This window comes from Scyliorhinus canicula, chromosome 19, assembly GCF_902713615.1.
Source record: "Scyliorhinus canicula chromosome 19, sScyCan1.1, whole genome shotgun sequence".
Lineage (NCBI taxonomy): Eukaryota > Metazoa > Chordata > Chondrichthyes > Carcharhiniformes > Scyliorhinidae > Scyliorhinus > Scyliorhinus canicula.
Window position 1 is genome coordinate 42,806,967 of NC_052164.1, and position 25,020 is coordinate 42,831,986.

The 25,020-nt window shown below is 45.3% G+C and overlaps 1 protein-coding gene across 3 annotated transcripts in view; it reads left to right on the top strand.

Moving 5' to 3' along the window:
- Positions 1 to 25,020, top strand: part of myo1d (myosin 1D) — a 711,487-nt gene that overhangs the window by 270,646 nt on the left and 415,821 nt on the right. For all 3 annotated transcript variants that reach the window (XM_038778976.1, XM_038778977.1, XM_038778978.1), the window contains exon 15: positions 10,380 to 10,546. In XM_038778976.1, the coding sequence (XP_038634904.1) occupies positions 10,380 to 10,546 (167 nt within the window). The remainder of the gene's footprint in view (positions 1 to 10,379; positions 10,547 to 25,020) is intronic.

Genomic DNA, 25,020 nt, shown 5'->3' on the forward strand with positions numbered 1-25,020 from the left:
ATAAAATGTATAAAAAGTGACCTGATATATTTTCAATTCGAAATCTGCAAACTGCTTTTTCACTGATGTCAACACATGGAGTGGAAAAAGTGCAGTTTCAGCCCTTGGGAATCGGTAATAGATTCCAAAAGGTCATTGGGTCCTGAATTAGTCCCCAGTAGGAAATATTCTATGGCAGACAAAGACTTCTTAGCCTGGGCTCTGAAGCCTAGATTTTGCCATTATCATGTTTGTATGATATTGCTCTTCCAATGTCAAAGGAGCCAATAATCTTTTTTTAAATAAATACGTTACTGCCTGCAGTAAAACAGCACACGAAGAAAATTAAGAGTTTGTCTGCTAATATTGATGCAGCTAATGGTTTCCTCACAGTGGAGGAACTATATAAACAAATAGCGTGCGCATAATGAGGTATTGCAGTGTACTTTTGCAGTAGGGGCTGGTTTAGCACACTGGGCTAAATCGCTGGCTTTTAAAGCAGACCAAGGCAGGCCAGCAGCACAGTTCAATTCCCGTACCAGCCTTCCCGAACAGGCGCCGGAATGTGGCGACTAGGGGCTTTTCACAGTAACTTCATTGAAGCCTACTCGTGACAATAAGCGATTTTCATTTCATATTAACTCTTTTTTAAAAAACAATAATTTTAGAGTACCCGATTCATTTTTTCCAATTAAGAGGTAATTTAGTGTGGCCTACCCTGCACATCTTTTGGATTGCGGAGGTGAAACACACTCAAACACAAGGAGAATGTGCAAACTCCACAGGGACAGTGACACAGATCCGGGATCGAACCTGGGACCTCGGTACACTGAGGCAGCAGTGCTAACCACTTCGCCACCGTGCCTGTATTAACTTTTTAATGTTTTTTTTCTTCCTACATACACTCGTGCTATCTCTTTCCTGCAGCTAAGAGAACAGGAACAGGTTGATATCTCAGGGTCAATCTTTCTCATCCGATATTGAGCTAATAGAAACTTGAGTCCTGATACCCTTGGAGAAAGTATTGCCGAAAACAAGTATTCATTCTAAGATTCAGTGAACTGCCAATAAACTGTTAGCAGTATAGACCAATTGTATTTTTGGACAGGAATTTGACTAAAAACTATTCCTGGCCCTTTGAAAGGTTTCCAGTGTCTGATGTTGTACTCTTGGGTCAGGGAAGGACATTTTTACTTTGTCTGAACTGGAAAACAAAAGACTTAACTAGGTAATGATAGAAGAGGAGCCAGAGAAATTTGTATGATAATTGTAGCAATGATTGAGTCATCAGGAAATTAAAATTGCAGTGCGTTAAAATCCAAAACTAAATTGCTTTCTGCTTTTTGTTAAAGAAGAAGCTCTACATGAAGGTTTTTTTTCCCCCTACTTTCTTATTGGACATGAAAGGCTCTCTCGATATTGATCGTAGAGGCGATGAAGCACAAATAGCTATTGTGCAGATCGATTCAAGAAATAAACTAATTGGACTATGAATGCGGGAGGCAGGGAGCTGTCATCATGTTCAACCAGAATGTGTCTTTTTATCAGTCTGTGATTTATCAACAATTGACATGGTTTGTGCTGACCTCGGAGTCGGTGGCTTTAGCATTTTTTTTCTATTCGTAAGTTATCTTTGTTTCACATGAAGGGATCCCTTTATCTTAAAGTCAATATGCTTCACTTGCTACTGCACTTTCACTGAAGCATTGCAGTAGCTTTACAAGGGTACTATTTATGTAAGCTAACCATAGTTTGCTCATGTATGTGATCTTGTGAAAAGGAACAACTTTGCTTCTTTCTGCTCAACAAAATCATAGCAACAATTTCCCCTTGACCAATCACTTTGTATTTGGCTAATTTTGTAACTTTTTTTATCTTGTTCTTATGATACATCTGTCATTGGCAGGGGTAACAATGTTTTTAATGTTTTTATTTTTTTCTGGTATGGCAAGGGCAACATGGGTTGAGCTGCCTTCTTGAACCACTGCAGTCTATGTGGTGTAGGTAATCCCAACAATGCTGTTAGGAAAAGGGTTCCACTGAGAATATTCAAAATTGATTAAGACAGATTTTTGCTCTGTGCAGGAGTCACTGGTATTGAGGAGGAAGGCAGAAAAGTGGAGTTAAAACCATGAGCAATGATCTTAATGGATGGCGAAATAGGCTCAAGGGGTTAATTGGCTTCCTGCTGTTCCTATAATATTTCATGTGTTCTTTTGTTTCTGACCATTTCAAAGGAGCATACTATATGTGTGATAACCCTATTCAGGTTGATCAGCCCTTATCCGAAATTCTGAAAATGAAAAAATTCCGAAATCCACACTTTTTTTGAGAGCCGACATGATGTTACGAATGGGAAACCGCACAAGGCTCCAAGATGATGCACAGTTCCTAATGCATAATGCACATGCACAGTTCCCAACGTGTGCTACACATGCACAGTTCCCAACGTGTGCTACACATGCACAGTTCCCAACGTGTGCTGCACATGCGCCGTTCCCAACGTGTACTGCACATGCGCAGTTCCCAACGTGTGCTGCACATGCGCAGTTCCCAACGTGTACTGCACATGCGCAGGTCCCAACACGTGCTGCACATGCGCAGGTCCCAACACGTGGCGCACATGCGCAGTTCCCAACATGTGCCGCCACCTGCACAGTATATTCCGATAAATTCCAAAATCCGATACATGCTTAGTCCCAAGCACGTCGGATAAGGGATTTTCAATTTGTATTAGACCTCAACAAAAAATGGATTGGATTTCGAAGCAAGAACAAGTATGAGGAAAGGTGTGAGGCAGGAAGAATAATTGAAGTTCATAAACTTTCCCAGAATTCAATTTCCTTTTTATAGTTGGAGCAAGGTATAAAATGGTTTGTTTGCGTATGATTGTGTTGGCTTCTTCTGTTGCCCAGTCTGTACCAGTAATCTTTAGTTGGTGCGCATAATTATTGAATGGGTTGTCGAAAACAAAGCAGTGGGTTTTCTGTAAGTGCCAATGTCTGTGAGCTGTGCTGCAGTCATACCATGTAGAGTTTAGTAACCGTTTCTACATGAGGCGGGCAGCATGGTGGTGTAGTGGTTAGCACTGCTGCCTCACTGCACCGAGACCCCGGGTTCGATCTTGGCCCCAGATCGCTGTCCGTGTGGAGTTTGCACAGTCTGCCCGTGTTTACGTGGCTTTCACCCCCATATGCCAAAAGGATGCGCAGGGTAGGTGAATTGGCCATGCCAAATTGTCCCTTAATTGGAAAAAAAATAATTGGATACTCTAAATCTATTTTTAAAAATTAATGTGAGGCACAATAACATTTTTGGCGAAACACAGTACAAAGTAAATAATTTGGATGTCTTGCATAGTCATCAGTAACTTTATTGTGCTGCCCTACCATACATAGACCTGTGTCAGTTTTGAGTTGTGTTTCTGCTGATGGGTCTCAGTTGGGAGAATTGAAGCTGACACTGCTGATCATCTGGTGAGCAGAAGCTGAATGAGAGGTTCTGTGTCTTTGCACAGTATTCTTATGACCTGATTTATAACATTGTCAAGGGGAAGCTGTCTGATATACATTCTTTGCCCTTCATTATACTTCCGAGATTGCTTTTTTGCCTGATGGAAAGTCGCAGAATGCTGGCTGTTTTTTAAAAATTTACTTTTCAGGACATTAACCATCTAAACTGACAGTGGTGATTGATTACATTCTTGTCCCAAATGCGATATTGGCAGTCTCCAAATCCCTCCATGATTACACCTTTAGTTTGTCATCCGATTCACAATACCCGCCCTCAATTCTTGAATCCTCCTTGAAGTATACCACAGTTAATTTGTTGCAAATATTTCTGTAGAGCAATAATGTAACAAAAGCAATATTGTTGTTAACTCACACAATGGAGATGCCAAAATGGATTTGTTGTGTGACTGGTCTGAATATGATCATAGAATTCACATGTCATATTTTTAATAATAAACTGGAATTGCATGTACAAAACTCATACTTGGTGGCAATTTATGACCTCCCATCAACAAATGTAGACTTAATTTGGAATTGCAATCCTCATGTTTAAGATTATAATTTTTAACTGATTTCTATCATTTTTGTAGTGTAACCGGAGTGTGAATTAAACTTGAAATATCTTTTTCAAGAATTCTGCTTGCAGTATAGAAACTTAGTTGATGGTTTTACAGATTTGGAATACTGACCTCCCTGCTCAATCAGCTCTGCAGGTCTAGCTGAGAGCAGAGTCTCTGAAAATGTACACCTACGTCTGCGGGCATGCTCTTGCAACTTTCACTCAGAAACTCGGCGCTGATATTTATACCAGTGTCCATGTGATCTTTACAGTGAAACCTTTCAAAGGGATCTGAGCATCTCCATCTGCTCCTGGAATACTGGAGGGCTGTCACGCCTCCCTTGCACATAAATCATATACTAACCAACGTCCTGGGTTGATTCCATTTAATTTTTGGTCTTTCTTAAAATTTGGCAAAATAGTTAAAGTTTAATGCAGTTGTCCAAGAAAGATAATAATGCAAAACCCTACCTGGTTCTGAAAGATGGCTTCCCTTTCAATAACTATCTGTAATAGTCCATATCAATATACAAAGGGAGCATGACTGCCAATCAGCTCCTTAGCCACCTCCTACATCTTCAGGGATTTGGGGCATGACCTAAGTAGTCCTCGGGTCAAAGTTGTTTTAATGAGTGAAATTCATAAGATCATCAGCAGTAGAAATAAAAGGAGAACTCCTCTCTCGGATGCCTAAACTTGCACCGATTTCCCCCCCCCCCCCCCCCCCCCCCCCCCCCCCAAATCTGTTCCATGAGCCCAATCAGCTCCTCAGCCACCTCCTACATCTTCAGGGATTTGGAGCATGACCTAAACAGCCTAGGGTCAGACACACAGTTAAATTCCCCCAGATAATCAGATGATGTATAGCCAAATCTGGGATTGTCGGCAACACTTTATCAATGAACTCCGTATCATAGAGTGTAGAACAGTACAGAACAGGCCCTTCGGCCCTCGTTGTTGTGCCGAGCATTGTCTGAAACCAAGATCAAGCTATCCCACTCCCTGTCATTCTGATGTGCTCCATGTGCCTAGTATCATTGCAGTTCGGAGCGTACATAATGACTAACACCACAGCAAGTCCCTCCAACCATCCACTCACCATCGTGTATCTCTCCTCCCCCCCCCCCCCCCCCCCCCCCCCCAACAATGCTACCAGCGAAGAGGCCATCTTCTTATTAATAAGCACCACGGCTCCCCTCGTCTTCGTATCAAGTCCTGAATGGAACACTTAGTCCAGCCACCCGTTCCTCCACCTCGTTTGGTCCCGAGTTCTCAGTTGAATCTCCTGCAAAAAGACCACATCTGCCTTCAAGTTCTTTAAATGGGCGAACACCCAAGATTTTTAAATTGTACCACTTAATCCCCTCGCATTCCATGAGACTAGTCTGGTCGGGGTGGGGCTTCAGGTTCTCCCCACCCCGCCAAAACCCTGATCACCATAACTTGATCGCAATGGACTCCCACAGGTTCATCCAAGTCGGCTGCTGCCACCTCCCTCCACCCAAACATTCCACAAAAGAACCGTCACAGTCCACACCCCACCGCTCCCATCGCTCCCCCCCCCCCCCCCAATTCCAGACAAAGAAAACCCCATTGTCGAGGGCTTGTAACCCCAACCCACATAGAAAACAAACAAAACAACCCCCTCAAAATAACAAGCCACGGCTTTCTTCCTCACTTCACTTCCGTTAACCAGCATCTCTGCTAGCAGGGTGACCCCCAACTGAGGAAAAACGCAAGTTATATTAGCAAAAGATTCAAGACACAGCCCCCCTGCCCACACCCACTTTTAGTTGTGTACCCAAAACCAATCCATCCCCACACCCACTCATTCCCCCCCACACCCACTCATTCCCCCCCCCCCCCCACCCTCCCTGCCCAATCCCCCCACGCTCCCAACCATTCACAAGAATTTCTTTTAAAACATCCAAGACCCATACCTCACAAGCAGGGTGGTAAATCTTACAGAATTACACAGACATGTAACTGAAAAACAAATTATAACAACACACAGCACACGTTCAAAACCCATGCAGCTAAACCCACCCAAATCCTTCAGATGGCCCCCAGTCCATGTTCCTTAATAAAGTCATTTGCCTCCTCTGGCATATCGAAGTAATGTTCTCCCATGCATAATCCACAGGTGAGCTGGGTACATAATTCAGACCTCACCTGGCTCCTAAAAGAGCAGCCTTGGCCTTATTAAATCTGGCCCTCCTTTTTGCCAGTTCTGCTCCCAAATCCTGGTCGACTCAGACAGTGTGGCCTTCCCAGCTGCATCCTGCGTTTCCTTCCCAGCTGCACGCCTGCGTTTCCTTTGCCCAACTCTGAATCATTTCTTTGTCAAGGCATCTATGGAGCATCTATGATCACCCGTGGTGGGTCGCCAGCTCTAGGCTTCTTCCTCATCGTTCAAATACCCCCTCCCCCACCAAATACCCCAGCATATTTATCACATATTCTGTGGCCCTCCCTTCTTCCATGTGCTCGGGCAATCCTACGATCCTCAAGTTCTGTCATCTGGAGCAGTTTTCCAAGTCATCAACCTTGAACCTTATCACTTTTGTTGCTCTGACATCATCGACATCTCTGCCTCCATGGAGGCAATCCGATCCTCGCGGTCGGTAACTGTTTTCTCCATTTTCTAGAACGACATATTCTGCACGTCCAATTACTGTGCCACCCTTTCCAGAGCTGGCTGAATTGGTTCAGTCACTTTCGGTAAATCTTCAATGACTGCCTGCCTTTGCTTCTTATATTCAGTCAATAGGAACTCCACCAGCTTATCTGTTGACCACTGAGCTGGCAGCGACACCACAGGTCCCTCCCCCATGCTTTTCCCTCCTGTGCCACGCGTGTCTGTTGAGTCTGAAGAGCGCCCCTTGTTCAACACACTCCTTGTTTGGTAACTCTTCAATATCTCTCACCGGAGGAGGAACCCTACTTCTTCTGCTCCATCATTTTTCCACCTGAACAATCCCCGCAAAACGGGCTAAAAGGGCCACAAAACCAGTCCTCAGGCAGGAGCCATCTTGTGTGCAGCCACTCGCGTCACCTTAAGTCCCCCCATGAATATTTTCTTTCAGTAATTTGTGCTCTGAATGCTTATTTCTTTCTCCAGTTTTTATTTACTAATTTGTTCTCTCCAGTTCTTTCCTCATTGAGTTAGGTGACTTTTTAAAGTCTGGCATATTCATTTATCATTTGCCCTTATAGAATGGGCTAAAACAATCTAATGATATTATCAGGAGTTTGAAATATGTCACATCTTTAATTGTAGCAAAATATTTCCTGTAATCTGTTGTTGAAAGATCTCTCTATGGTGTAAACTCAGATTCAATTTCCAGAATCTTAATCTTAGCCCCTGAGCTACTAATAGGTATTTGAAAATGAATTGTATGTTAAATTGTACAATTTGTTAGATGCACTTTATTTTATTTTATGTCTGCATTGCTGTCATGATACTTCACATGTCTGTTTGTCTGTGTATTGTGCATGGCATAGAAAATAAACATTAAAATAGGGTAAAGGAGCAAATAATCTGCAAGTACAGATATTGCTGAAAATAGTAGGTTAATAAGACCATTAAAAAACTGAAAACAGTTTTATTTCTAGACAGCATTGCAAAATAGAGAAGCTATGCTAAACTTGTATCGGAGCTTGGTTAGGCCACACTTAGACACATATTAACTCCATATTATTAAATCGTTGCCATATTATAAAAATCATAAGGATACACTGGAGAGGGTACAAAAAGGTTTGCAAATTTGAAACCAGAAATGCAAGTTTATGCCTAACAATACAGAACGAACAGGCTGGGCCTCTTTTATTTATGTCGGAAAGAGATGGCTGAGGGGTGACCTAGTAGAGGTCTTTAAAATTATGAATATTTCAGTAGAGCAATCACAGTGTTTCCACTTATGAGGAAGAGTAAATCAATATAAAATTGTCACAAAGAAGTCAAATAAGATTCAGAAGAAACATTTTTACCTAGAGAATGTAGAACTCACTGTTGTAAGCAAAACAGTGATTTGAGAGAAAGCTAAGTAAGCATATGATGGAGAAGGGAATACAAGGTAATGCTGATAAGCGTTTAATGACAAAGGATGAAAGGAGGCTCAAACAGAGTATAAATGTTGGCATGAGTCAGATGGCCTGTTTTGCACATGGAATGTTATGTGTATATACAATAGAATTACATAGAACATAATATATGAAGAACAAGTGCCAGTGATTTCTTCACAAAAGTGGACACAAATCAGATACCAGAAATGCTGGAGAATCTAAGGTTTAGTGAGAGGGAAGAACTGAGGGAGATCAACATCAGTAGAGAAATGGTGCTGGGAAAATTGATGGGATTGAAGGCGGATAAATCCCCAGGGTCTGAGAATCTGCATCCCAGAGTGCTTAAGGAGATGGCTCTGGAAATAGTGGTCGAATGGTGGTCATCTTCTGGGATTCTATAGACTCTGGAATTGTCCCTGCAGATTGGAGGGTAGCTCACGTCACTCCAATATTCAAAAAGCGAGGTAGAGAGAAAGCAGGGAGTTTTCTAACATCGGTAGTGAGGAAAATGCTTGAATCCATTGTCAAGGACTTTGTAGCGGAACATTTAGAAAGCAGTGCCAGGAGCAGTCAGAGTCAGCATGGATTTATGAAGGGAAAATCATGCTTGACAAATCTGTTGGAATTCTTTGAAGATGTAACCAGTACAGTTGACAAGGGGGAGTCAGTCAATGTGGTATATTTAGACTTTCAAAAGGCATCTGACAAAGTCCCACATAAGAGATTATCGTGCAAAATTAAAGCGCATGAGGTTGGATGAAATGTATTGAGGTGGATAAAAAAAACTGAGGAAACAAAGAGTAGGGATTAATGGGTCCTTCTCAAATTGGCAGACAGTAACTAGTGGGGTAACACAGGGATCGGAGCTGGAACCCCAGCTATTCACAATTTATATTAATGATTTGGATGAGGGAACAAAATGTAACATCTCAAAGTTTGCAGATGATACCAAGTTAGGTGGGAGGGTGAATTGTGACAAAGATGCAGGGATCCTAAAGCATGATCTGGACAGGTTGGGTGAGTGGGCAAATCAATGGCAGATGCAGTATAATTTGGATAGTGTGAGGTTATTCACTTTGGAAGCAAAAACTGGAAGGCCGATTACTACCTGAATGGTTGTAAATTGGGAGAGGGGAGTGTGCAGCGGGACGTGGGTATCCTTGTGCACCAATTGGTGAAGGTAAGCATGCAGGTGCAGCGGGCAGTAGAGAAGGCAAATGGTATGTTGGCCTTCATTGCGAGAAGTTTCGAGTATAGAAGCAGATATGTATTTCTGCAATTATACAGGGCCTTGGTGAGGCCACACCTGGAGTATTGTGTGCAGTTTTGGTCTCCTACTCTGAGGAAGGATGTTCTTGCTTTCGAGGGTCTGATTACCAAGGATGGCGGGACTGTCATATGTGGAGAGATAGACTATATTGGGATTGTTCTTGCTGGAGTTCAGAAGAATCCTCCTATGAGGGAGGATCTCATAGAGACTTAGAACATTTTAACGGAACTCGACAGGGTAGATGCTGGGAAGATGTTACCAATGATGGGTGTGTCCAGAACCAGGAGTCTCAGCCTGAGGATTCAGGGTAAACCATTTCAGACAGACATAAGGAGAGTGGTGAGCCTGTGGAATTCATTACCACAGGAAGTAGTTGATGCTAAAAGTTTGAATATATTCAAGAGGCAGCTAGATATAGCACCTGGGGAGAATGGGATCAAAGGCTATGGGGAGAAAGCAGGATTGGGCTGTTGAGTTGGATGATCAGCCATGATCGTGATGACTGGCGAAGCAGGCTCAAAGGGCCAAAAGGCCTCCTCCTGCTCCTATCTTCTATGTTTCTATGTATCTATGTGTAACATAGATGTGTACAAAGTTGATGAAAACTTTGTACTGTTGCTCCTTGAATTGTGCAAAGCATCCGGGAGTACAGCTATTATCGTCCAAACGTTTGGGGTGTTACTGGAGGCAGAGCTATATGCCATAGAAGCATTGGAGAGTACAGATTGTGGGAAGAATTTGATATGATAGTTTAAATGTATCAGACTATTGTATTGTATTTTGTGCAATTGTTCCTGTATTGTATTGACACCAATGTGGTACCTAAGGATCAAACTGGTCTAATTGATGCATGGTTTTCAGATATTGTCATGATGCATCTATGTACAATCTTATTAACACAAGATCACATACAAAATTCATTGTCAGTAGTAGCATTAAAGGTATTTTGTACATTATATGTGGTAATTTATAGATGACCATTTTTGTTTGGCAGGAACCTTACTATGTCCGTTGTATCAAGCCCAACGAGCAGAAATCTCCACTACTGTTTGATGACCAGCGCTGTCAGCACCAGGTTGAATATTTGGGTTTAATGGAAAATGTACGTGTTCGAAGGGCAGGATTCGCTTACCGACAGTATTATGATCGATTCCTTCAGAGGTAAATTTTTATAATAAAATCCAATACACTGGTCATTATCCCCTTTTCACATTTGCTTGCTACAGACAGAACACTGAGGTAAAGAGGGTACCTATAGACTTTTGTTTCCTGTTTAGATGTCTCACCTATCAACTGAGCCACTAGGTGGAGCTCTTTGCAGCAATAGTTCGATAGGAATTGAGCAATAGGGATTGAGAATTGGATTGAACTCCCGGAAGAGCTTATTCAGGGAATATGAGTATTGACGAGGTACAGAAGAAACTGCGCTGGAAGAGGAACATTCAATACTATGGAGAAGAAATATAAACATGGGGTGCTGGAAAAAGAACATTCAGTGCGGTAGAGAAGAACACAAACATGGGGAGTTGAAGCCACTACGCATGCAGTAATGGTCACTTGAACCATGACATTGAAACCAGTGTGAGGAAATTCATGGAAAGCAAGGATATTGAGGTGGTAAAAGTCTGAAAGGCACTTCAGCTGCTTTATGATGTAAACTAGCTGCTGACAGCCAAAGCCCCACTACTAATGAAAGTTTCTAAAAGCACTTGCAATGTAACCTGCAACTGATCTGAATTCATACAAAGATGGCATTGAAGTAGTACTCGGCCTCAGTCTTACCCAGTGATAGCGTGCTGCAATAGGAGGTGTTGTTTGATCGATATGTTGAGTGCACATCGACTATTTTAATTGCTCCACAATTAGCATCCGTGCTTTTAACTGCCTAGGCTCCAGCCTCTGGAACTTTGTCCCTAACCCCTCTCTCCTCCTCTGAAATGTTTCTTAAAATCTACTTCTTTGATTCTGCTCATCTGTCCTATTATTTCTCTGTCTCGCTGAGTATCAATTTACATTTGATAATGTTCAGTGAAGCACCTTGAGGCACTTTACAATGTTAAAGGGGCAATAAAAATGGAAGTTCGTGTTCTATAAAAGAGGAGCAGGATCCTCAGCCTCTTTAGGATGATCCCATCTTTCACTGATCTGTTCTTCAATTCCATTTACCCACCATGGCTCCATGCCGCTTCATACACCTACCTAACAAAACTTAATCGATCTGCAATTTTTCCCTGCATTCACATGCCCTTGGGAGTTATTCACCTTGAGTTGCATAGCTCCCATTTTAAGATGACATCCCTTTGTTCTTTATTCCATGGAATCCATAAAATCCCCATAAAACAGTACAAAGGAAGTCATTCAGCCCATCGCGTATGTAGCAACCCTTGGACCACACCCTCTCCCTTGAGCCCGCATATTGATCATGGGCAATCCACCTAAACTGCACATCTTTGGACTGAGTGGAAATCATGGCATACAGAGGAAACCCTAGCAGACACTGGGAGAACCTGAAAACCCCACACCTGAGGCTGGAATCGAATCGGGATCAGTGGCGCTGAGGCAGCAGTGCTAACCACTGTGCCACCCTGTCCCCCTATTGTCCCATTTAGGTCTACTCACCAGAGATCAGCATAAGCACACTCCCAGCCGAGCACTGGATATTGATGTTAATTAGCACAGGCATTAAGGTCAGTTGGAAGCCCTGTGTGTTACTTCAGATGAGTTCAGTTACCTTACCATAGTCCGAGATGTTATCTGGGATTATCGTGGTTTTTGTGACTGGCTATGCGAAGGCAAAGCTCACTGAGTTAATGGGGAAAATAATTATACGAGGATATGAACAAAGAGCAGAAGTAGGCCATTCAGTCCCTTGAGCCTGCTCCACTATTTAGTAAGATCATAGTTGAACTGATAGTAACCTCAAATCTGCATCCCATCCTGCTTCCGCTAACTCATCACCCCTTTTCTTACCAAGAATCTTTCTAGTTCTGCCTTAAATGTTCAAAGACTCTCTTCTCGAAAAGATGATGGAAGCAGAGTTCCAAAGACTCACGACCCCTTGAGAGAAAATAAATTTGCCTCATCTTCATTTTAAATGGGCGACTCCTTAATTTAAAACAGTGCCCCTTGGTTCCAAGTTTTTCCACAAGGCAAAACATCCTCTCTGCATCTACCCTGTCATAGAATCATAGAATATGCAGAAGAATGCCATTCGGCCCATCAAGTCTGCACCAGCCCTTGGAAAGAGCACTTTAATTCATCCCACATCTTCACCCTATCCCCATAACCCAATAACCCCACCTAACCTTTTTGGACACTAAGGACAATTTAGCATGACCAATCCACATAATCTGCACATCTTTAGACTGTGGGAGGAAACCAGAGCACCCAGAGGAAACCCACGCAGGCACAGGGAGAACGTGCAAACTCCGCACAGACAGTAAACCAAGCCGGGAATCGAACCTGGGACCCTGGAACTGTGAAGCAACTGTGCTAACCACTGTGCTACCATGCCCCCCTCATGATCTTGTATGTCCCAATCAAGTCTCCTCTTGCTCTTTTACACTCCAGTGAATACAATCCCCAGCCTGGCAACCTTCCCTCATAAGGAATAGGTAAACCTTCTCTGAACTGCTTCCATTGTATCCATTGGACTAGTGTCCAGAGATCCAGGGTAATGCTTTAGGGACCTGGGTTTGAATCCCACTACGACAGATGGTAAAATTTAAATTCTACATAAATCTCAAATTAAAAACGCTAATGATGACCAAGAAACCATCATCAAGTGTTTTAAAAACCTATTTGTTCACGAATATCCATTAGGGAAGTAAATCTGCCGTTCTTACCTGGTCTGGCCTGCATGTGATTCCAGACCCAGTCAATGTGGTTGACTCTTAACTGCCCCTTGGAAATGGTGTGGCAAACCAGTCCTTAAATGAGGTGACCAATTTTGGCATTGCACAATAAATTAATGCAATTCTTTGTAAATTTTGTGCAATTGCAGCTAATGCAACTTTTTCACCCACTTGCATTTATGTAGTGTCATTTGTGACCTCAACATCCCAAAGCACATTAGAGGCAGTGGATTATTTTTGAAATGCAGCCATTGCTGAAATGTAAGGAAACGTAGTAACCAATTTGGGCATAGCAATTTCCCACCAGTAATACGATAATGACAAGATTATCTTTTTAAACTCGTGTTGATTGAGGGACACCCGGGAAAACATCTTTCATCTTTCTAAAAATTCATTCATGGGATGTGGGTGTCACTGGCTGGGCCAATTTCTATTGCCCATCTCTAATTGCCCCTGAACTGACTCGTTTGCCACACCATTCCCAAAGGGTAGTTAAGAGTCAACCAAGCCCCTTGCCCCTCCAAGCCCCTTGCCCCTCCAAGCCCCTTGCCCCTCCAAGCCCCTTGCCCCTCCAAGCCCCTTGCCCCTCCAAGCCCCTTGCCCCTCCAAGCCCCTTGCCCCTCCAAGCCCCTTGCCCCTCCAAGCGACTTTCACCGTGCACTGATCAAAATATACATTTCAATAAGCTGCTCTTAATCATAAAATTCACACTTTCAGGATAATTTAAATGCATGCTGAGACATCCCTGCTTTTTCACCTCTTCACTGTTATTCCCCGCAGTTTCACACCATGATAACTAAAATATATTTAAATTTATTTAAACTATACATTTGCTGAAATTTAATTTTGTTAATGGGGATAATGTTTTAAGTGTTCCCCCAGTTGTTTTATAGAACACACACACCCTTCCCCGCACATAAATTTTCATTTCCTTCAGGGATGTTTGAGATAGCCAGATGTTTATAGCCCTCATGGATTTCACAGAATGATAGACAGTAATTATATTTGGTGATTTCAACTTTCCCAAAATTAATTGGGATCGTCATCATGTTAAGGGCTTAGATGGACATGAGTTCTTAAAATGTACACAGGAGAACATTTTGGTTCAATATGCAGAGGGTCCACCAAGAAATGGTGCAGTGCTGGACCTAATTCTGGGGAATGAAGCCAAGCAGCTGGTTGATGTGTTGGTGGGGGAGCATTTTAGTGATAGCAACCACAACGTGATTCATTTTAAATTTGTTATGGACAACAAAATAGACAAGTTGCAAAAAAAAGGTTTTGGATTGGGAGAGAGTAGATTTTAACAAAATAAGACAGGATCTGACAAAGATAGACTGGAAAGAGTTACTTGTGGGGAAACCTACAGAAGAGTAGTGGGGGGCGCTCAAAGATGAAATAGGGAGGGTACAGGCCCAATATGTTCCCTCGAGGTTAATAGGAAGGTGTAACAAACCCAGTGAACAATGATGACCAGGAACATTCAGGATACGATGAGAAGGAAAAGAGAGGCTTTCAAAAAGTATAAGGGGAGCAAGTCTGCAGAAGCATTAGTGAGGTACAGAAAGTGCAGGATGGCACTTAAGAAATCAAATGCTCCGGCTGGTAAAAGTAGGGAAAATCCCAAGATATTCTATAAGTACATCAATGGGAAGAGGATAACCAGGGAAGGAGTAGGGCCCATTAAACACCAAGGGGGAAATCTGTGGATGGAGCCAGAGGACGTTGGTACGGTGTTGAACGAATATTTCACATCTGTATTCACCCACGAGAATGAGGAGGTAGTTATGGAACTCTGGGAGAGAGATTTTGAGGTTCTTGAGCAAATTGTCATCGGGAGAGAAATGGTATTGGAGGTATTGGCAAGCTGAAAAGTAGACAAATCTCCAGCTCCAGACGAATTGTGCCCAGGCTGCTGTGGACCAGGGCTCTGACCCAAATTTTTAATTTCCCTCTGGCCACGGGGGAGGTGCCAGAGGACTGGAGAACAGCTAATGTGGTACCACAATTTAAGAAAGGTTGTAGAGACAAGCCAGGGACCACAGATCAGTGGATCTCACGTCAGCAGTTGAGAAACTACTGAAGAAGATTCTGAAGGAGAGAATCTGGGCTGGATTCTCCATTCTTGAGTCTAAAGTGCTGACGGCAGCGGAGGATCCACGGTGTTGCACAGTGGAAAGATCGGTGCAACACTTGCACCAATTCTGCTGCCAGTGAGGGACTAGCACCAGCGGCGCGTGAAACACCCGCGGAGCACGCAAAAAAAGGTGGGAGAATCACCGGGTCTCTGCTGGACACGCGCAGGGCTGACAAGCTGCAGCCGAGCACATGCACCGGTCATGCCCGAAAAGATGACGCCTGATGTGCTGGATCACTTACCCGTCCACCCCGACCCCACTGCCCACCTCCCAGTCACCCCCAATACTCCTCCCAGCCCTGGCAGAAGCCCCCTGGCCAGTGGTACGGCTGTCCGCGAAGTATGATGGTTTTGTACACGTCCTCTCTCTCTCTCTCTCTCTCTCTCTCTCTCTCTCTCTCTCTCTCTCTCTCTGTCTCTCTCTGCCTGTCTCTCTCTGCCTGTCTCTCCCTCCCCCCTCCCGCCGTTTCCTCCCACAGTCTAAAGATGTGCAGGTTAGGTGGATTGGCCATGTAAAATTGCCCTTTGTATCCAAAAAGGTGAGGTGGAATTGTGTTACGGGGATAGGGTAGAGTTGTGGGCTTGAGTAGGATGCTCTTTCCAAGAGCCATGCACACTCGATGGGCCAAATGGCCTCCTTCTACACTGTAAATTCTATAAATCTAAAGTCCCTTGTGCTATAGCTTTCTGTAGTCTCTCCATTTAAGTAATAATCCATCTTCTCCTTATTCCTTCCAAAATGGACAAGCTCACATTTTCGCACATTGAATTCCATTTGCCAATTTTCTGCCTATTCACTTAACCTCTCAATATCCTTCTATAAACTATTTATATCTACCTACCAATCTGTCTTCCCTCCCACCTTTAATAATCTTTATTGTCACAAGTAGGCTTACAGTAACACTGCAATGAAGTTACTGTGAAAAGCCGCTAGTCGCCATATTCCGGTGCCTGTTTGGGTACCTGGAGGGAGAATTCGTAATATCCAAATTACCTAACAGCCCGTCTTTCAGGACATGTGGGAGGAAACTGGAGCACCTGGAAGAAACCCACGCAGACACTGGGAGAATGTGCAGACTTCATACAGACAGTGACCCAAGCCAGGAATCAAACCTGGGACCCTGGAGCTGTGACGCAACAGTGCTAACCACTGTGCTACCGTGCTGCCCTTTACGAGGATGATCCTGGGTATGGAGGGACTGCCATATGAGGAAAGAATAAAGAGTTTGCGTCTATACTTCTCGGAGTTCAGCAGAATGAGGTGTGATCATCTGCAATTTGGCCACAGTATGCTCTGTTCCTTCCTCCAAATCATTACGATATATTGTAAATCTGTCCAAACTCCTTATGATTTTGAAAGCCTCTATATGAATTATCTTCTTGGCTTTCTCTTCTCCAAGGTAAATCAGTCCTAACTTATCCAACCTTACTTAATAATTAAAGTTCCTCATCCCTGAAACCATTCTGGTGAATCTTTTCTACACTCTCACCAATGCCGTGACATCCTTCCTAAGATGCGGCACCCAGTATTAGATGCGATACTCCAGCTGAAGCCAAACCAGTGTCTTATAGAATTTCAACATAACCTCCTTGCTGCGGTATTCTATGTCCCTACTAATAAAGCCTAAAACACTCTTTTTTAATAAACATTTTATTAAGGTATTTTTGGCATTGTAACAGCAGCAATATAAACAATGTACATGAAAATATAAACATAGTGCAAAAACCACCTCCCTCCCCAACAGGTCCCACCATAAATTAACCCCTAATCTACGCTAACCTAACCCCCCCCCCCCCCCCCCCCACCTCTGCTAACGATTAATTCTCCATGAAGAAGTCGATGAATGGTTGCCACCTCTGTGCGAACCCTAACAGTGACCCTCTCAAGGCGAACATAATTTTCTCCAGACAGAGAAAGCTAGCCATGCCTGATAGCCAGGTCTCCGACTTCGGGGGCCTTGCGTCCCTCCATGCTAGTAATATCTGCCTCCGGGCTACCAGGGAAGCAAAGGCCAGAACGTCTGCCTCTTTCTCCTCCTGGATTCCCGGATCCTGCGACACCCCTGAAAATCGCCACCTGTGGACTCAATGCCACCCTTGTTTTTAACACCTATTCTTAACTTCGGGTGCCTACTTAAGTCAGAGGAACCGTGGCCGTAGTTTGGATCTGAGGCTGTTCGGTTCGAAGAAGTAGCAGGAGTATAGCTATGGTCGTCCGTCTGGTAGCAAGCGTTGAACTTGAACTTACTTGCTTCTGGAGGTGCAGGTGGAGGGTTCTCTCCAGTTGAGAGCCGATTCCAGAGTGAACACATGGCGGGGGTTCTTTCTTATACTCGGGGGGGGGGGGGGGGGGGGGGGGGTTTACGCACTTTTAGGCGGGCCTTCAAACTGGTCCCAATCAATTGGGCAGCTTCTCGATCACCGCCATCGATCTGAGCCAATAAAGAAAGGGGCGGGTGCCTTGATGGCTGGATGTGTTCTAAGTGGCCATGGGCCTTTCTTTGTGTGTATTTTCTTGCTGAGGTAGTGGCGCGAGAATGTCTGGGATGGTATCGGCTACCTGAGCACTAGTCCTTTGTTTATCGGATATGGGCCATTAATGTGCAAATTGGCCAAGAGTTTCAGTTCTGTCTGCAGTCTGTCTTCTGAATACACATGTGGGCTCTGTGCCTGCTTGTTACTTTACATTGTCCATTTTTCCCTGTATGCTCTGCGAGTGTCCATTTTATATGCTGAGAGTGGCCATCCCAGATGGTAACCCTCCCTCCTTGTGATCCTCAATGTGAATTGTGAAGGATCACATTACTGAATCTTCTTTGTTCTCTGCCAAAATCGAGCACCCGCAATCAAGGACAGGTTCTATCCTAGTCTGTCCTATGAATTTGCACCTTGACCTAAATTGCTTTTATTTACATCATATCATTATAGAATCCTAAGGGGCACTATAACATTCAAGCATGCATTACAATTCTTTTTCTTTAAAACACGGGAACCTCTATCTTTCTCAAAACTATATTCAGGCTGTCTAGCCAACAAAAAGAATTTACAAACGGTATAAAACTGTACAATAGCAGCATTACATTTCTCTGTATCTTGGCGGTCAAGTACAGAAAATTCACATCCTTTCTTTATTAGAACAAAACAAAAAAAATAATCGTGCACTTTATTTACTTGGAGAGAGTTGGGGGTTTGCTGGAGTCCGAAAATAGGGGGTCTGAGTGTATATACCGGACAGTAAGAAGTCTTACAACACCAGGTTAAAGTCCATTTAACGTGGTGTTGTAAGACTTCCTACTGTGCTTGCCCCAGTCCAACGGCGGCATCTCCACATCATGTATGTACCGGAGTGCTGGAGGCTTTCCTTTGCCATTTTCGAAGAGTGTCTGGATGACGCTGCAGAGTATTGCTGTCACTAATGGGGCTTCCACGATGTATGAAAGGGAATACCATTTTATGAGGTTGTCGCACCAGGTTGGTGTGTCAGTGGCTGCTTCTGGGTGTGGTGTATGGCAGTGATGGGATACATTTACGGCCTGTGTGGTGGAGGTCAGGGGGGTCGCTTCCGCACGCAACTGTAGTGATCCCACGATGATCTAAATGTAGGTCATTATGTCCGTCTTCATTTTTCTCTTGGTCTTCCTCTTGTCTTCTGGTGTTTTGGATTTCCTGTAGGCACGAGCATAATATCTCTTATTACCTTGTTTAATATCTTGTATGTCTGTCTGTCTGTCCTTTTATCATCAATTGCCCATTAGAATTGTCACCGTATGTGACTCCCTCTTTTTTTTTAAACCAAATATTTTTGGGGACAAGACATCCGAAAAAGAAAATAGTGTCACAGTGCGAGCAGTCTCACAGCCTGTGCGGTCGATGTGCGGAGTGGGTGGACAATTTCTCCGTCCAGCAGCCAATTGTTTCAGCCAAGTGGTTGAGAGTGTAAATAGCACGTGGGGAATGCGACCCAAGATCGCCGGAAAGCAAAAAAACTTGTGGCAAAGAGCATTCTTTAAACCATATCCTACGAAACAGTAAAAGAGTTTCGAATCAAAAGCACCAAATGGGGTGCGTGTGGGTAGGGCGGTGACCAGTGCCGTTGGTGCACTACCCGAGCTTAGCTGACCAGATGGGGGTCCTCAGGCAGGGCGGGGACCAGTGTCATTACTCCACTGCCTGGGTGACCGGACAAGAACGGAAAGAATTTGTGTTCATTGTGGATAAACTGCCTCTTATGATTGGCGTCGAATCAGAAGAGTAGTTATGACTGTATCAAGTGGCATCTGTCGACAAACTTGTTCCTCTAACTGCCATGTGGCGTCAAAAGAGTAGTTGTGAGTGCATCAAAATTTGCTGTGGGGCCATGGATGAACTGTATCAAGGGTCGTACACAATACAAACATTCAATATGTAACATATCAAACTAAAATAACAAAACGGACAGTCTCCATCAGAAAGTAGGACACCGTAAATCTCAATCGGTTCCTTTTTTCCATCATCTGGACACCTCATTGTTCCAGTGCAAGTCGCAAAGGGGCGAGCGTGGTGGGAGTCTGACTCTGAGTCATCTTCTTGGTTGCCAAACTCGTGACTGGAGTAGATGTGCCAAGGCAGCCTGGGCCAACGTGGAGTCCATCTCATCGTTACGGATGAGTCTGTAGGAATTATCACGGTGCCAATGCTTAGTGTCTAGGGTGGAGGCGGTAAGGGGCAATCCATCGTCATCAGGCGGTGGGTCCGGGTCAGAGGCTTTTACATAGTGGTCTCGTAGGGGTCAAACCTATCCTGTTCGGAGCCGCTGAGAGTGGGGCCTGGTGCAGAATTTAAATTGTGTGGCAGTTCCATGAGGTCTAACGTATCAGTGCTGTCGCTGTCGGTGCTGGTCGAATGAAGGGAGGGGCGGAGTTGCGTGGTTGGGGGTGGAGTCGAAGTGGTGTTCGTGGACAGGCTGGACTGGTTTGGGAGGGGAGGAATAGGTCGTCCATGGGCAGGGCGTGCTGTATTTCTCTATAATCTCCTACTGCGCTAATCCTGTGTGCGTAGTCTCCAGCTGTGAGCATGGCGGGGTCTCGTGCTGCCTTTGCCATTCTCCACACACATTTATTGACGTGGTTGAATAAAAGATTGTGGGAGCTCATGAAAACAATCCCCAAAATGTGTTCGACTGTCTGGGATAGATCTACTAGAACAACCGGGTGTTTTGTCTTAATGTTGCCTATCTGAATAGCTACAGGGGCCATAACGTGTCCCTGCTGTAAGTGTCCTGTGAAGCCGCTAAGGGTAATGGTGTCTGTGCTGGGTCATGTATCCAGTTGGATTATTGTGGAGGAATTTAGTGTGGTACGGGACCCTCCTGTGTCCCAAGGAAATTCTATGGGGTGTCCCTGGACTGTGCCTGCTACTACCAGTCTTTCGGACTTGTCCCAAAGGGTGTCGTAGACCCAAGTTGGGGAGTCCGAACACAGTCAATCGGTGCTGCTCATGTCTGCGTTCTCGGAACGGGCACTAACACTGTGAATGGGCTTGGCTTTGTCCTTATTTGGGACATTTGCCTGCTGGTTTTGCTGCTGAATCTGGGGGGCATTGCATTCTCGGGCGTAATGTCCTAACTGTCCACAATTGTAGCTTTCTTGTGATTTAGGCTGCTGTGGGCTGTTTCTTCCCTAGTTTACCCATGCGGGGTTTTGATGTTTCCTGACTGGATGCATGTTAGCGTCTGCCAGCTCTTCCTCTACTCTTCCTTGTTCTGACCTTCCCTGAAGGGACTGTTTCCAAGCTCGGGATAGTCTCTTTAATACCCATTTCTCATTATGTGTGTCGTCTGAGGGGTCATAATTGCCGCAAGCTCTCTGTCCTGCTTCAGTCGCGTGGGAGACTAGGATACAAGTCCATTTGGCCATATTTTCTGGTGTCAAATGGGTGCGGACTAACTCTCCAATACTGCTGTAAAGTGGGTCCAAAGGTGTCCAGCAAACGCTGTTGGGTGCTCGGTCTTTTTCTGTCTGCATTTATTGAGTCCTTCTACGGGATCTCCCTTATTGTAGCCGATCGCATCTCTGATCGCTGCATGCATTTCCTACATTTTGTGGGTCGGGAAGGGCTGCCACGATTGAGGGGTCGAGGCTCAAAACTGTGAGCTTAATTTGCTCTTTTTCGTCCAGGTCATACATGGTCGCCTGTTGCTTACCTTTCGCAAAATAATGGTGCGGGTCCGATGTGGGTTGGAACGGTTCGATTTTGTCACACGCGTCCCTTAATTGGGAGACGGTTAATGGGGTGGTGTACAGAAAATCGTGGTCTCTGTTTGTTGTGGCCCTGGGTTGTGTGGTGACAGGGTTCATGGGATTGTGCTCTACCTGTGCAGTCGGGAGTGGGGGTGCTTTCCTTTTCTGGGTTTTATCTTGAGTACATGCTCCATGCACATAGCGATGGGCAGTTTCATTTAACTCCTGCAAATTGGGGCCATTTTCCTGATCTAGCTGGGGTCCAAATGTATCTTGGAAACCATTTTGTACTGAGAGCAGGGATTGCAGGTCTGCAATTTGCTTTCGGCATTTGGCATGGTCCACTGAACTCTGCCTTTGTTCCGTGGTGGAACTGTGGAGTGCTCGTAGGGCTGCCTTTAAATCCTGACATTGCATCTTTAATTGTTCAACTTGCAGTTCTACCTGTCTTGGTAGGCCTTATTGTACTGGGACTGAAAGCTGCTTAGGTGAGCAAGACAAGATTGGTGTGCCCGTTTGACATCAGCCATTTCCTTGTCCTTCGCTGCTAACTTCTCTCGGAGTTGCTTATTGACTCTCGCACTCGCTGACGTCTCTCTCACTATTCTTCTCTCTGTCTCTAATCTCTCTGAGGAGCGTCTTCACAACCTCCTCTGTGCCTCGCAATTGTGCCAAGCAGGACACGATTGCCATCGGCTTACGAACTTTTCCTAAGTTTTTCTTATGAATCTCGGTCAGGTTATCCCACCAAATCTGTCCTCTACTTCCGGGACCTGTTCCCTCATTTGTGCAAAATTCGGTCCAAAGGGGCCATCCTTTCCCTTTTAGATACTTCCGAATCTCCTCTTCCCATATGGGGCACTGCTCTGCTCTATTGGTCGCTGATACCTCTAATTCCTGGGGGTGCATAAGGCGTCCATTGCCTTCATTGCCAACCCTACTGTAATCTCTGGGTTTCTACCGTAAATTTGGAACAGGGGGGAATAAAGCGGTGATGCAAACATGGGTACGGCTTAAGCTATTTTCTGGTCTACAAAATCCCAACAGTTTTATTCAACAAATTCTATCGAGGTTACCTTATATCCCTTGTTAGTACGCATGCAAATTACACTTTTCCATACCCAGAAAACTTGACATGTCCGAAAGCCATAGCTTGGTCTTCGGGGGTTTTGAGTCCCTCCATGCCAGCAGTATTCGTCAGCGGGCTATCAGGGAAGTAAAGGCCAGAACATCGGCCTCTTTCTCGCCCTGGACTCCCGGGTCTTCCGAAACCCGAAACATTGCCGCCCCTGGACTCATCACCACCCTTGTTTTTAGCACCCGGGACATGATCCCTGCAAATCCTTCCCAGTACCCCCTAAGCTTAGGACATGCCCAAAACATGTGAACGTGGTTTGCTGGTCCTCCCCCACATCTAGCACACTTATCCTCTACCCCAAAGAATTTGCTCATCCGAGCTACCGTCATGTGGGCCCGGTGAACGACCTTAAATTGAATCAGGCCGAGCCTGGCACATGTTGCGGTTGAGTTTACCCTAATCAGGGCTTCTGCCCACAGCCCGTCCTCCATCTCCCCACCAATCTCCTCCTCCCATTTGAGTTTCAGTTCCTCCGTCTGGGACTCTTCCCCCCTTCATGAGCACCTTATAAATATCTGAGACTCTACCCTCTCCTCCTTCTCCTGTAGCGACTATTCTGTCTTGGATCCCTATTGGCGGGAGGCGTGGGAAGGATGGGACCTGTCTGCGGACAAAGTGCCGCATCTGTAGGTACCTGAAGTCATTTCTCCTTACCAGACCAAATTTCTCCTCCAAGCCCCTCAAACTCGCAAAGCTCCCCTCCAGGAACGTATTGCCCACCCTTCTCACCCCCGCCCGCCGCCATGTTCGAAACCCCCCATCCATGTTCCCGGGGGCAAATCGATGGTTATCACATATTGTAGCCTAGACAGACGCACCCACCTCCCCTACATGCCTCCTCCACTGGCCCAATATCCGCAGGGCTGCCCCAACTACCGGGCTGGTGGAATACCTGGCCGGCGACAGCGGTAGGGGAGCCGTGACCAGGGCTGCCAAACTGGTGCCCCTGCACGAAGCCACCTCCACCCGCTCCCAGATAGACCCCGTACCCACCATCCATTTCCTTATCATGACTATATTAGCCGCCCAGTAGTAGTTGATCAGACTCGGTAATGCCAGCCCTCCCTCGCTGCGGCTCCTCTCAAGCATCGCCTTCTTCACCCGCGGGGATTTTCCCGCCCATACAAAGCTCATGATGATTTTGCCAGTCCTTTTGAAGAAGGACTGTGGGATAAAGATCGGGAGGCACTGGAAGATGAACAGGAATCTAGAGTGGATTGTCATCTTTACACCCTCTGGTCTGCATCCTCCCCGCCAGTGACAGCAGGAGTGCATCCCATCTCCGAAACTCCCTCGTCATTTGTTCCACCACCCAGGTCAAATTTAACTTGTGCAACCTGCCCCAGTCTCGTGCCACCTGTATCCCCAAATACCAGAAACTTTCCTCAACCAGCCTAAATGGCAGCTCCTTCAGTCTATTCTCCTGGCCCCTTGCCTGCACCACAAACATCTCACTCTTGGCCATATTTAATTTGTACCCTGAAAACCGGCCAAACTTCCTCAGTGGTTCCAGTATATTTTCTATCCTGGCCAGTGGGTCCGACATGTACAGGAGCAGGTCGTCCGCATAGAGAGAGACCCTATGTTCTACCCTGCCCCTGGGTTGCTGCTGCTATTGACTAAGATACCTATCTTTGAGTCAGAAAGTCCAGAAAAGGCTGCCACCGTTTATAGAACCCTTGTACTGATCCTCTCAGGGCAAATTTGACCCCCTCCAGTTTTATAAATCCCACCATGTCACTGATCCAGGTCTCCACACTTGGGGGCCTCGCATCCTTCCACTGTAGCAAGATCCTCCGCCGGGCTACTAGGGACGCAAAGGCCAAAACACCAGCCTCTTTCGCCTCCTGCGCTCCCGGCTCCGCCGCAACTCCAAAAATCGCGAGTCTCCAACCTGGTTTGACCCTGGATCCAACCACCCTCGACACCGTCCTCGCCACCCCCTTCCAGAATTCTTCCAGTGCCGGGCATGCCCAGAACATATGGGCATGATTCGCTGGACTCCCCGAACACCTGGTGCACCTGTCCTCACCCCCAAAGAACCTACTCATCCGAGTCACAGACATATGGGCCCAATGCAGCACCTTAAATTGGATGAGACTAAGCCTCGCACATGAAGAGGAAGAGGTAATCCTCTCCAAGGCATCCGCCCAAGTCCCACCCTCTATCTGCTCCCCCAGTTCCCCCCATTTAGCCTTCAGCTCCTCCACTGACGACTCCTCCACCTCCTGCATTATCTTATAAATGTCAGACACCTTCCCCTCTCCGACAAACACCCCCGAAAGCAC